The sequence below is a fragment of the Amphiura filiformis genome, chromosome 7 (genome assembly GCF_039555335.1).
Source record: "Amphiura filiformis chromosome 7, Afil_fr2py, whole genome shotgun sequence".
NCBI classification, from domain to species: domain Eukaryota; kingdom Metazoa; phylum Echinodermata; class Ophiuroidea; order Amphilepidida; family Amphiuridae; genus Amphiura; species Amphiura filiformis.
The window spans coordinates 56,456,795-56,472,167 of NC_092634.1; the positions used below are offsets into that span (position 1 = coordinate 56,456,795).

The following is a 15,373-nucleotide window of genomic DNA, read 5'->3' on the forward strand; positions in this document are numbered from 1 at the left end:
CAATAGCATCAGTATGTGAGCTTTTTAAAAAATAATACGGTCAGAATACTAAAACATACAACTGGAATATGATGCATCACTTGCATGCTGCGTGACTAGCACTTGACATCACTACATATAAATCACAATCACTCATCATTATTAATGTAAAATCAGGCCTTGTCTTTTGAGAATCATCTCACCCATCAAAATGTTTCTGGTGTGCTTGTCGGTACACGTATATAATTTATTTGTCGGTACATGTATATTGAACCATAATCCCAGCATATATCGCACTCCTTAATATGATAATTTATATATAGAATTAGAGAAGGAGAACCGGGACTCCCTATACCGCCACGTACAATCGCGCCGTCATCTATGGGAAAAAAATTGGGGGTATTCGGGTCCTTGCCGAAAGTGCGAGGAGACGAATGAAAACAATTCTGCATCTCATCTGAAGCGTTGTCGTACTGCGCGTGCTGGTCGCATCAAGTGCGCCTCTCAAATACGCCCATCATCCATGTCGCGCTTGCATGACAACGAATGCCTCGAGCGCATTCCGAGGGAAACCGAATACCCCCAATTTTTGCTCCATGCCTGTATCAAGATGGCGGTACGCCGAGTCCTTAATTCTGTGATATATACCTAATTTTGAGATAGAGGCCTTTATTAGAATTAGACTTTTAGTACTTCATCAATGCACAAAAGTATTTAAAAAATCATTTAAGGGCTGGGGTATGAGCGTTTGGACAGTATTTATTTTGGGACATTAGAGCACATCAGACATATCGAATTGCATTCTGAATACGAAGAATGTCATTCTGATATCAAATAATTTTGATTTTTGAAATTAGCATTTAATACACATTTTATGGCAAATCATTAAAATTGATATTTTTGATATTTAACAGTACTTGAAGTAAACTTTATAAATCTGATGATTTATACTTAAAGTGTATGTAGGTGGGATGAAAAGCCGACGATCAATTGAAAATTTTGACCTTTCAGTATTGAAGATACGGATTTTTTTCCCAAAACACCAAAAAAAAATAGGTCTTTTTGGGAAAAAAATCCATATCTTCAATATGAAAGGTCAAAATTTTCAATTGACCGTCGGCTTTTCCTCCCTGCTACATACACTTTAAGAATATATCATTAGATTTATATAATTTACTTCGAGGACTGTTATATATCAAAAATGTGAAAAATATCAAATTTTCATAATTTGTCATAAAATTTGTATTATATTGTGATTTTCAAAAATGAAAATTATTTGATATCAGAAAGACATGCTTCAGATTCAGAATGCAATTCGATAGGTCTGAGGTGCTCTCATGTCCCACAAAAAATACTGTCGAAACCCAATAAACACTCATTTTAGATCCCTTAAAGCTGTAACTATTTGCCGAATTTGTAAATCCCCATACCAGTAATGGTGCAACTATGTAAAGTTTATTTCTTTTCACATGTATATTGCAAACCTTGAGATCTTGATTTAATAGTAGTCATGATATAAATTTGGTGGTATTTTGAAACTTATAATTTAAACTTATCTTTCCTTTATTATATTTTTTTCTATGTTCATGGTATCACTGGGAGCAGGTCACATGTCATCAAATGTTAGAATGTTAATGGTCTCAACATACAAAACCTGTTAGTTAAGAAAACATAGAGAGACATAACAAATTAGCAACCACTCTACAATTTGGCGGCCATTTTGTATATACCTGATTCATATTGAATGTTGCATTATGGGCTAGAATGATGACTATCTGGTATCACGGTAAACACGGCAGGCACTATGCACTTCTTGTTGCAAACTACACACACTACATTCCACTAATATGAACATAACACATATCGAGATGACAAAATGGCAGCCATTTTATAATTTAGCGGCCATTTTGTATTATAAACACCATTTACCTGGTTCATATAGTATGTTGCATTCTGGGCCAGAATGCTGACTATCTGGAGTAAGGTAACCTGGCAGGCTCTGTGTACCTCTTGTTTGCTAGTGCCGTATACTGATAAGCAGAACTGCGGGGGGAAGGGTAAGTGGGATACAATAAGTCAGACAAAAGAAATGAAGAAAACGGCAGCCATCTTGGATTTTAATTGGATTTAGATCAAGATCGTAAGTCACTGGTTTGATTTAAGTGAGCTGAGTTTTAATACTCAGAAATGTTTTCCAACTAATCATCTTTGAAAAACAGTATAGACTTTTCAGGACTTTAATGAAAAAAACACCGACCTTCACAACATATTCAACCAATCAATTTATTATGTTTTGAATGCGCTTTTGACAAGCATGTGGACAATGCGTTCAATACGCTGTGTCAAGTAAGAAAAATCACGGTACATGAATTGGTGTGAACAATCATATAACACGCCAGGTACTCATTGAACGCACTGTCGACAGTGTGTGATTGGTTGTGGTGTTTTTGCCACATCTTTCTAATCTGATTTCTGCATATCCAATCAGCTGCTGATGAAAAGGTCTATTGGGCTATTCCATTTAAAATCCACACTACTCCTGTGGAAGATTTTGGAAATATCTTCCCCAGGGGGAGTATGAATTTTAAATGGAATGAACATTTAGACAGCTCCGTTTGAATTTCATACATCCTCTGAGATAGATTCAACCGGAATCTTCCACAGAGGGAGGTTGAATTTCAAATGAAGCTGCAAATAGCCCAACTGGATGTTTTTAGGTATAGATGCAGCAAGATTGGTTAAACCACTACATTAATACCTTTAGTAAAAGATTAAATACACTCCTACATTGGCTTGGTGCATGCAGCCTAACTGCAGTCTGTAGCCCTCATGGACTTAGCGAGCGCATAGTGGAAGCCCAGCCCGGAGGACTCAACTGAGAGCAAAGTGCAACCTCTCTAGATAGTATACTAAAGCTACCGCCCGAAAGTAGGCCAGTAGTGACCAAGGCCTTGGTAATTTGCCTCATTAAAATAACAAAGCTTTGTTGCAATTCAGGGTTTGATTATTGCCTGCAAAAACCTGTTTTTGCTGGCAAAGTAGCAAAAACTGGCAAAATGCTATTTTCTGCCTGGTTTAAACCAGCAAAAATTGAAATACTGGCAAAAACTCACATAATATACAGTAAGCCTAAGAATTAAGGTACCAGTTATGTTCACCCCCTGTATATCCTGAACAAAGACAGATATGTCATAAGTGGAACCAGCAGCCAATATAGCTGCATCTTTTAACTCGAATTTAAGAAATAAAGACCCCAAACCCCAAGGAAGATTCAAATTAAAAAGTTGCAGATTGCGCCATTGCATGCCCTATTGATTTGTACACAAGCGTTCTTGAACAAGAGGACTATAGCACCATGCTTCCATTGAATAGCACGTTAAAAACTGATTTTGTTTCTTCCTTATCACCGCTTCTTTAAATTCTTAACCAATTAAAAAAAACAAGGCCTTAAATAAGAGCAAAACAGTACAGGTATTGGCTGCTTATTTAAATTTTGACATATTTGTCTTTGTTTAAGATATACAGGGGTAAACATAACTGGTACCTTAATTCTTTGGCTTATTCTAGTCAGTCAAATATTACAGTAGCACAGAAAGGCCATCAGAAACACAAGACCCAACATCTTCCTAAGGGCCTGCCTATCAAGTATGGAATCTAAAAATGCTGGAGTCACAAAATCTGTAACAAAAATCTTTGTTATCAAATACCGAATTCATTCTATTAACCACCCATACCTCTATACGCGCCCACCCAGTGACTTCACAACAAGTTAACTGTGATATTATTAACTGCCTATGCAAATCTGAATCATGGTCTAAAACATGTGGCACACTGATGATGATGGATGAATGTTTTGTGCCATTTTGTTATGTACGCAATTATGTAAACAATGTAAAAAATAAGCGCAGCGCCCACCCGAAATGACTTTGTTAAATGCCCTGGGTGGTTAATGGAATGAATATGGTACAAACGATTGAATTGAGCCTTTCTATCTTTTCCTTTCCTTTTTCCTTTTTAGCCTTTCAATTCCTAAATATCACAATTACACATTGGCAAAGGCTCTGGTGTGAACGTTTCGACAGTATTTTTTGTGGGACATAAGAGCACATCAGACATATCAAATTGAATTCTGAATACAAGGAATGTCCTTCTAATATCAAATAATTTTGATTTAAAAAAAAAAAATTTGCGATATAATACAAATTTTATGACAAATTATTAAAATTTTTGATACTTACCAGTCCACAAAGTAAACTTTCTAAATCCATATGTACTTATATTTAATACTTACATTTTGTTCCCCAAAAGAGGAGGAAAAAATTCATATCTTCAATATGAAAGGTCACAATTTTTAATTGATCATCAGCTTTTCATCCCAGCTACATACACTTTAAGTACATATCAATAAATTTATAAAGTTTACTTTGAGGACTGTTATATATCAAAAATGTCAATTTTTAATCATTTGCCATAAAATGTGTATTATATCGCGAATTAAAAAAAAAAAAATTATTTGATATCAGATGGACATTCTTTGTATTCAGAATTCAGGGTTTTTTCCCATTGCCTTACTCTTCTTAATATACATAAATTGTCACAATAATATTGCAGAACATGAAAAAAAATTACAACTGAAACCAGTTTTATAGTAAAATAATAAATATGTGAGCTACATTACAAACCTAGATTCTTTTGCAACACAAAACACATGTATGACAACCCAGATCAACTCAAAAATAAATAAATAATAACATCCACTGTCCAGACACTAATTAGATTACATGGTACAGGTCATATATGAGTTATGCCATTGCTAGTACAATATAAAATAACAGAAAAATACAAAACTCGGCTTTACTATAAAGCAAATCAACAGCTGGCACTAACTGCTTTATAGCTTTTATAGGCTAGCAATAAAACAATAGAATAAATATACTTACTTAATGTCAATACAAAATTACAATAACATTATACAGAATGTGCATAGACTTAGTTGACTGTAATTTCATATTATTCAGTATCAGTTCAACTAAATTACGATGCAGCAAATCAAAAGGGGGAGTATGAGCATTTCAAGATATTGATTAAAATAGACAGAAAAAATAAGGAAAGTATTAAGAATTTGGGATGTTTTGATATATGAATGCCTTGATCCATTTTAGTAAATGAGGTGTCATTTTAAAGCTAGCAAAATGCTTTCAAAGCAGAAATACTGAGCTCAAAATTGACTTCACCTGCAAAGTCCCCTGTTTGATGTGCTGCATGGCAATAACAGTTTTAATGTAATCCCTTTTCCACTGTACCAGATGAAAGGGAATAATTCTGGAATATAACCGTCCTAACCGTAACTATAACATACATGGCGTGGGGTAAACCATATTTAGACTAAAAGTTTGTCTACGCAAACATTTAGCAAATAAGCTATGTGCTAGGCCCTTTTTTTTATTGAAAAGCTACATGCTAAATAGGGGATTCAATTTAAAAAAAAATTGTTTTAAATTTATTTTTTTAAATAATTTTTTTGCCCACTTTGTCTTGTTTTTTTTTTTGCTACACGGCCACTTTTTTTTTTTTTTAACAACAAACAAAAAAAGCCTGTAAAAAAGGCCCAGCGTATATGGCTTTCACATACTTATGCATGCAAATTTGAGAGACAAATCTTCCTTTTTTGGGCCCAAAATAAAATGGCATGAGCTTAATGCATCGGCAGAATACCAAGGAAAGTTCTTGGGTAGTCCATATGTTCGTGCCAGGGTGCTAGACTTTAAAATAGTATTTTACAAATATTTTAAGGCAAAAAGTTTCTTTTTTTTGTGATTTTCTCCAAAATATTTTGTTTTTACACCAAGTGCTTCAATTTGTATTCCATGACTAATTTTCTTTGCATAAATGTATACTTAAATCTTGCATGAATAATTAAAAAGTTACAGCACATTTAATTAATGTAAATTTCTGAGAGTGCACACTCCCCTTAAAGGAAGATGGTCTGATCTTGCCCCTTACTACCTACCAAAGGGGGGGGGGGTAGGTTAGTAATGCATTGCATATGCCCAAACAACCTCCCTCAATACTAGAATACTGAAGCAGAACTTATCCCAGCTAATCTGGTGCTTCATTTCCTTTTGATATTGTGTATTGTAACAACAGACTACTACAGATAAATCACAAACAGTTGAAGTCTCAGCATCACTCGATAATGAGGGCCAATCGTTCCACAAATTGCGGCAGACGAAACTGCTACGCACATACCGCAATAATTTTACTGACACGCATGAAGGCATGAAATGCTGGCAAGATTGTTAGACATGCACGAACGAACTTTGGCCCTCATGAATATGCGAGAATTCACAGCATACAAAGCACTGCAACTTTGACTGTTGATACATAGTCTGTAGTGGTCTGTAATTGACACATTTTGGCTTATAAAATCCAAACAAAACATGTGTACAACCATATCGAAAGGACGCACTTGTCGGCTGCTACATGCGTCACTTTTTACAGAATAGCTAGGAATAAATACCAGACTTATAATTATCTCAAGTGGAGGTCATTTCAAATCATCCCCAAGACCAAGTCACATGGAATACAGATAACATTCCTAAACCATGTGACTTTGGTGATGCTTTGAAATGATCTAAAATCTCCCAATTGATCTCCTGATATCTTCCAAATTCCACAGCACTTTTACAACCGTATATATGCAACAGCCAAAATAAAAGTATGATGCTGTCAACATGAACCTCTCCATCATGAAAAGATTTACTTATAAAGTTATCATTAACACTGGATTCGCATTCATGCTCATCCTCCAGGACAAATGACTTCAACCACAATATGGTTGTACATCGATGAGATGACCTTTGAATATTCTGGGTACTAAAACTCAAACTCTACCACCTGAGGTCAATTCTGAGCTATAATTGTAGCTATGGTGAATATTGAACTTTGCCATTGTATGAGACTATTTTAGCCCGTTTATAGTGTAAGTAAGAGGCTTACCTCTGCCACTCTGATGATGGATAATGCCGTCACAGGACAGGATGCAGAACAGGTTACTGTCAACAGGAGCTGAAAAAAAGAAAGCATGATGATGAGCATATTAGACCAATCCTCATCGGGCTTCACTGGCTGCCCATCAAATTGCGCATTGACCACGCAAAAGCCAATGCATGGTATCAACTTATTATGTGGCCCAAAGCAACCCATACAGGAATCAATTTACACTTGCGTGCGCACAATTAAAAGAGCGGGGTATTGATTTGCATTTTGACATGCATGGGTAAACTGAAAACAGCTACACACACCCCGACATCTTGTACCACATTGAAAATTCCCGCAGTCACAAACAGTCACGCTTTATAATAGATTAATCTGCCGACCTATTCAGGCGACGTAATTCCTGGCACTCACGCTAGCTCCGCCGCGTGATACAACTGCTATGTCATTTTTACAATTGCACAAATTTCCAAACAACGGTTCCTATGCTCACGATGATTAAACTTTTGATATCAAATTTGGTATCAACCTTCGAAGGAAAGTGTATAGAAAATTATTACATAAATTATTTTACCATAAACTCATCAGACTCTGAATAAATGGGGATGGAACTAGTGGCGACTTTTTAACCCCCTGAGCACTACCTGCTGATCTAACATTGCCACTGATTGGTCAATTATATGATATCTTCACTTAAATCACCAATCAGAATAGAACTTTGCAAATAATTCACCCCAATTTTTTTGTGTGGTGAAATTATTCTAACAATGTTACTGATTGGTCCAATTGATAATGAAAACTTCTTTTTGTCCAATTGGCATGTAGTTTTCATGGGGTTAATTTGGCTGTGTTTATAATCCTTTACAGCTTACCTGTGGCAGACAGTCCAACTCTAACACACAGTAAGTGGATGTACTGAAACAGAATGCTGTTGTGGTTTCGGAACACCACTGGACATATTACAGCAAGTAAAAGGATTATAGCCAGGGCATAACATAATCGGTATCGCATCCCATTTTGCTACACAATTTAGCCAAATTGCTATGCAATCACACAAACATAATGTCATTACTATACATAATTATTGTTATACAGATAAAACTTTGTCACAATTTTGCTATGCAAAATTCTGACACTAAATTATGCCCTGATTATAGCACTCAAGATAGCACTCAAGGAATCTCTGAAAATATGCATTATAAACTAAACTACCTGAACCTGAATTGTTTCATGCTTGTTAATGATGACTGAAAAAAAGATGATCCAAAAATGCTGGACAAAAAATACATATATGACGACTGTGGTTTCCACCCACATAGAGTTCAACTTCTCTGCGCGCTGAATATTCCAAAATATTTTTCAGACTCAGGTTAAGGGTCAACTTGGACATAATTACGGAGAATCGGTTCCCTACATTTGTAGATCCAAGAGGTAAGTCTGACTCATAAATAGCCTATTATTATGTCGGTATGAGGGTGTCAGTCTGGCTTTCATGAGGGCTGATAATGGGAACATCTCAATCAAATTCATGACTCTATTTTGGACAGAATTCATGACCGTTCAGGGAGAAACCCACAGAGAGCAGTACATTTGACCACCCTGGTGACCAATAGGGCCGGCGTTGGCACCATTTTTTAATGTCGACATGTCGATATATTCGTATATTAGTGGCCATGTTCAGTACATATTTTCAATGTTGTTTTTCAGTAAGCTTATAATGTTAATTTTTGTTTGGATTGTGGTAAAGATGTCGACATGTCGATGCCGGCCCTAGTGACCAACAAATGTATCTACATGTATGGAAACATTACCTTCATAATTTCAACCTGTAGATCTTCATGGAGAGTAGGAGTGATAGCTAATGCTTGCAGAACTTGAAATGGTAGTCTTTGCTCTTCATTTTCCTGCATTGGATCACCCTGAAATCTGCTGTCGGATATCAACGTCTGCGAAATGGCAAACAGATAAAAAAAATAAACATGTCTGTTCATAGATTTATGGCAATGCATGCATTGGGGGCATTTGGCACCAAATTTGGGGTTCTCCATTGCACCCACCAATTCAAAACACAAATCAATTGAATACTGCTCAATTTTAAGACATATTTTCAGATCTGTGTCCTCTTGAAATTCTCTTTACCACCTCACTCCCACACCTGGAAAGTATTATGGTGTAACCTCTTTATTTCCCTCCCTATCAAATATCATAAATACTGAATTCCATCTTTGTGATCATAAGACACCTGCCAAATCATATTATACAAATTTTGACTGCTTTATTCGGGTCATGGTTAAAATTATAGGCCCAAGGTGATCTCAAAACCATGCTATGACACCAGGCACAGCCGAGGGTCATAGCATGGTTTTGAGATCACTGCGGGCCTATAATGTTAACCATGACCCGAATAAAGCAGTCAATATTTGTTTCATATACCTCATTAATATAGATTTTTTGTCATCTGATTGGTTAAAAGGCCTATTTTATTGTTCATAGGCCATGGTAAAATTTACAAAGAAAGTTTTTGTTATGAACCGATCGCGTCACAAGCAACTGGCAGGCAGCGCGTTGGCGCCGCGTGCGTAATGCGAACATGCCATCGCGCGCGTAGAGTTTGATCGGGATGCACACCGATGATGTTAAAATGACTATGCCCGGGCTATAGTCTTTTTAACAGACTATTGCCCGGGAAATAGTTCAGTTTTTACGTAATTCTTAAAAATGAGGGCATAGCTAATTCAATGACTGCACTTTAAACCAATCAGATGACAGGAATCTATATATGAGGTATATAATACCGTATTCATTCCAATAAGCGCCCAGGGCGCTTAACAAAGTCATTTTGGGTGGGCGCTTATTTTTTACCAGGTTTACCAGGTTTTTCCGTAATAGGCGTCTATTAGAGACGCAATTTACGCATGTTACAAAAGGGTCCTTGATGTTCTAGTAGCTTTTCTGATGCAGAAAATGTATTACAAGTTTACACAGGTCTTGTAGTCCTCCAGCTATTTCACTGTATCGACGTCGTATTTTTGTCCATATGTCACTTCAACATCAATGGTACCCTTTAGCTGGTACCCTTTAGCAAATTGAAAATACCCTGGATGGGCACTTATTGGGGCATGGGCGCTTATTGGAATGAATACGGTACCCATTATATTATTATCAAGATTGGATTCAGCAGCTAGCCAGGGTGGACAATTGTAAAGACCACTTGAGCACATATCCACAGTGCTAGTGACCAACGGTGCAACTTGAAACATTTCACACCACCAAGTGCGCAAACATAACACAGATACTCTCACCACTTAAACTGTAATAATCCAAAGAAAACAGCTCCCCATTCCACCTGGGTAGAGTGAGATAAGTGAGGTTAAGCACCTTGTCCACGTGCACAGAGATTCAAACCATAACCTCAAAGTACCTTGTGGTTATGATAGCAGTCAAACCCTTGACCACTATGTCCTTATGACAAGTTATGTACAGGCATTTGTTTCTAACCTTTAGCCAAGCCAGTGCATGTCCTGAGTGTTTAGAAATGTTAGACTCCAATGCCAGTCTCAGTGGATGGAGGCATTTCTTACCTTTAGCCCAGCCAGTGCATGTCCAGAGAGTTTAGTGCTCTTAGACTCCAACACCAGTCTCAGTGGATGTAGACATTTCTTACCTTTAGCCCAGCCAGTGCATGTCCTGAGAGTTTAGTGCTCTTAGACTCCAACACCAGTCTCAGTGGATGTAGGCATTTCTTACCTTTAGCCCAGCCAGTGCATGTCCTGAGCGTTTAGTGCTCTTAGACTCCAATGCCAGTCTCAGTGGATGTAGGCATTTCTTACCTTTAGCCCAGCCAGTGCATGTCCTGAGCGTTTAGTGCACTTAGACTCCAATGCCAGTCTCAGTGGATGCAGACATTTCTTACCTTTAGCCCAGCCAGTGCATGTCCTGAGAGTTTAGTACTCTTAGACTCCAGTGCCAGTCTCAGTGGATGTAGATATTTCTTACCTTTAGCCCAGCCAGTGAATATCCTGAGAGTTTAGTACTCTTAGACTCCAACACCAGTCTCAGTGGATGCAGACATTTCTTACCTTTAGCCCAGCCAGTGCATGTCCTGAGAGTTTAGTGCTCTTAGACTCCAACACCAGTCTCAATGGATGTAGGCATTTCTTAGCTTTAGCCCAGTCAGTGCATGTCCAGAGAGTTTAGTGCTCTTAGACTCCAACACCAGTCTCAGTGGATGCAGGCATTTCTTACCTTTAGCCCAGCCAGTGCATGTCCAGAGAGTTTAGTGCTCTTAGACTCCAATGCCAGTCTCAGGGGATGTAGACACTTGTCTCTCAACTCAAATGCTATTAATGTAGGCGCATCCTTCTGTGCTATCAAGATTTCTACATAAAAAAAATGCAAGCATTGTATATTGATTAAGGATACCGTATTGTTTGTTTGTTATAAACGCCTCGGGGCATTGCATTTTTTCAAAGGTGAATTGTCAGTGAAAAAACTTTAAAATCTGGTTAAATTTCCCGATGGGGCTCCGGTAGAAAGGAGGGATTTACGGCTATACTAATATAGTATTATGGCGACGCCCATGGAAAATATCATTTTCGTGGTAAATACATCAAAATTACACCCGTAAGTGCATTATCAAGTGTGATGTACCCTGTATAATTGTGTATCATGAAATAGGGGAAGTTACCTTTATAATCATGCAAGAGTTTGTTTATTATGACATCATGGGGGAAAACCCAGATGAATGCAATAACAACATCATTTGTGAAGACTATTTATGTCAAGGGGAAAATCTCCTGAGACAGATTGTGAAATGGACATAATAGTGGGAAAACCCCACAGGAAGTGATGTAATGTTAAAGGTGAAAGTCTATTATTAGAACATTGGGAAAATCCCAGATTTGCTTCAAAACATCATGTTTGCAATAATTCTAGGCAGACCTGTATCGATATGATTATGATGTGAATGGATGTAGCTATAGCTCTCAAAAAGAGAGTATTTAATGTTAACCAGTTATTCTGGATACTCAGAGAGTATTTCAAAGTGTGGCCATGGAGAATTCCTACAGTGCTACAAGTTCAGCCTTTGAGCGAAGAAGATATGTAGATGGATCTCGTCAAGTGCGGATACCGTTGTTTGTCCACAGGGCAATTGTTTAAATCTTCAACGACATGCTGAAATATGGTTATTTCAAAGCTACGAAAATGGCCCAAAGTAAGACAAAGGGTCTACTGCGGATTGTTTCGGACTTTATGGAAAAGGTTACAATTATTATCATCTGGATACAGATCTGACAGGCTGCAATAGCCTTTATTATTGACACAGTTTATAGTGTTGATCTGGGCTAGCTAGCTAATATGCTTACAGTCCAATTCCTTCAAAGAAAGGAAATTGCAAACCAGAAATATTTTATGTAGTCAAAGTACTATTTGCCAGTGTTGTCGGAGAAGATCTAGAATACGTCACAGAACGTACTTCTTCCAAGAAAGGAAAATATATTCTTCTGTCGACTTGCTGAAGTCTGGTGTTTTGATTCAACGCAACTGTCAAAATAAGTGGGGACAACTGCATCGCAGTCCTGCTTCCTGAAGATATTGTGTGAAAGGTGGAAATAGCACCAAGTTTGGAGAACTGCGCAAGGAGTTTAGTATAGGAGAACGGCGCAAGGAGTAAGGAGATTTGGAGAACTGCGCAAGGAGTTTAGTATAGGAGAACGGTGCAAGGAGTTTAGTATTTGGATTTTATACGCAAGGATTTATAAACGCAAGTGTACACTGGACTTCGCTGATTTTCGCAGGACAAGTGAATAAGGATATATTACATCAGTCGTCCAGAACATTGCAAGAACTTTATGATTGCAAAGAAGAAGAATGCTGGCTAAGTACAAAATAGATAAAGAGTGATTATATTTGATTAGTGTATATGTGCATTTGTTGTCATTATATTGTACCAAACAAAACTTGCTTTCAATTAAAGACTTAGATTTTGTTAGCTTAAACAAACAGTGTATTTGTGTTGTGCTTTAGTGTGCATTTGGGTAAAAGGTGATTTTGGCCTTGAGTCAAGTACGACTCGTAACACAAGCAAGAATCTGGTAAAAATTCTTACCATAATTAGGCAATGGAATGGATGGAAGTGCGAGTCATAATAGGTTTTGTCCTTGCAATTTAGCGATCGTCCCTGACAAGACTGACTGACTGATGCCAGTTTTAAGCTTACTCACATGATATTATAGGATGGTAATGTTTGCATTTTTGTCAATTTTTTGGAGGGGACATTTATTTACACGAAGCCCTCAACTTGGTACAATTGCAGAATAGGGTGCAACTTGCTAGACTTGAGTCTAGTCCTCGTTTACAGAGTTTAGGAATAGGGTTTAGGGTTGGGGTAGGGCAGTCTTGTAATAAGACTAGTAGAATTGCAACTTATTCGGAAATTGCTCCCTCAACTCCATCAAATTAACACACACAAAATCTAACGACTTTTCTTAAGGCAGCTGTGTACTCTGGACATTGTTTCTTTCGCAAAATTGAGTTTTTTGATATGTTTGTACTTTGTTATGTTTTTTATAAATACAAGGAATGAAAATCCAGATTTGTAAACTCCAACTGCAATATTTTAAGGATTTTATTTCACTATTCCACTCGTGTTTGAAATTGAAAAGGAAAGAAAATCTTTGTTGTACCAGCAGGGTACACGCAGCAGCAACAACGCATGTCGCAACAACGCATCGCGCTGCGTGTCGCGCAATTTGTTAACGCACAAATACGCTACGCATACGCTGACGCTTATCTGCATGCTTGGGCGCATCTTATGGAAACACCACGGAAGCACAAAAACCTAGTGGTCAAATGGCTCCGTTTTAGCTGATAAAATGTGGGTTTTTTCAAGTTCTTTCCCCGATTTAAATATCAAGTTATGAATGGATTTCGCTCAAACTTCTCAAGGGGCCGTGGATTTACCCGATGTTTATGTAATGTAAGGTAGAAAAATAAAAACTGCCGCATTCTCCTGCGAGATTCGATGAAAGTGCAAAATGTGTCCACTTTAAACTTCAACAGCCATTATTTCAATGTTCATTTTCTCGGTAAAATGACGATTTAGGTACACGATAACTCAATAAATACAGCATCTATAAGTAAGCAAATATGATCATCGTAAAAAGCATGATCGACTCAAGAAACGGTTTTCTCATTTTTTATATTTTGGTCTATTTCCGATTTTAGGCATCATTTTGTGCAAATAGGCGCTTGTGAATTTTAAAAAGTTCAATTCGATGCCTTATATGGTCAACATCTCAAACAATACGGTCAATATCAAAAAAAATAAAAAAACGTTTTTGGAATGGAGCCTCAAGATTGAGCTAAAAACAAAATAAAATATTTTGGAAAGAGTGTTTTTTGTTATGATGTACCTACCAAATATTGCCAAAAACTCACTTTTTGTGATTTTCTTCATAATTGTTGTTTTTACCCCAAATCTGTATTTATATTAAGATTTATTGATGTCTTGCCTTCATAAAAATGTATACTTTTATATGTCTTATGCGAATAATTACAAAGTTATTGCACTTTTACTACATGCATGTCTGAGAGTACACAGCCTCCTTAAATTACAATTATATTTTTGAAGTAAATCAAAGCTAAACCTACCTTGTGCCTGTGTGGAAATCTCTTTCACGTGTCTCAATCTTGGTGCACCAGACGCCTCTTTTGAAATCTCACCAAGAATTTCTTCCATGATTGCAATCAGTAATCCCCGTCTTGATACATGTGGGAAAACCCACGTCACAGACTACAGAATAGTCTATCAACTTAGCGTGTTATCAACATGCTGTCACCTCCTAGCCACCACGTTTGTCATCAACTGTAGATGTATGTGGATTCTATACCTCAATGGATCTGGAATACCAAACAGCATGTGTAAAATCATTGTAATTAAATATAGCTGGTATAACCAGCTGTTAGTACAATGGCCGAGCAGTGACTTTAAATTCAATTAAACATTTAAATCTTAAAAATTGAGGTGGCGGTCATAGATAGGTCGTCCGAAGATATGGGTAGTGAACACCATACATAGTAAATATTCATGTAAAAAGTAAAACATTTTTTTCCATTTTTGTAAACACTTTTCAATCTTTACTTACAAGCTTTAAAATCATACCAATCGTCCATCAGTCACTTGTAGCAACGGCATACCGTACTTGTACAAAATGTACATGCTGTATACTGTGATTTCACTGATTTGGTTGTAATTTTGTTCCCTTTAGCTTTTATTAATCAAGAAAATGTATACTAAAATGTTAGGAAAGTACTATTGAATTCCCTTCATGTCAAAAACATTGACAATTTGATGATTTCAATGTTGTCAATGTTAGATTGAAAACACTGATCACAT

The 15,373-nt window shown here is 37.0% G+C and overlaps 1 protein-coding gene across 1 annotated transcript in view; it reads right to left on the bottom strand.

Moving 5' to 3' along the window:
- The window catches only part of LOC140157966 (brefeldin A-inhibited guanine nucleotide-exchange protein 3-like), a 90,665-nt gene extending 75,887 nt beyond the window's left edge, over positions 1–14,778 (bottom strand). Inside the window, 5 exon segments of the mRNA XM_072181215.1 lie at positions 1,909–2,022; positions 6,979–7,047; positions 8,787–8,921; positions 11,221–11,354; positions 14,629–14,778. Of these exon segments, the coding sequence (XP_072037316.1) occupies positions 1,909–2,022; positions 6,979–7,047; positions 8,787–8,921; positions 11,221–11,354; positions 14,629–14,716 (540 nt within the window). The 5' untranslated portion in view covers positions 14,717–14,778.
- Between the last annotated feature and the right edge of the window lie 595 nt (positions 14,779–15,373).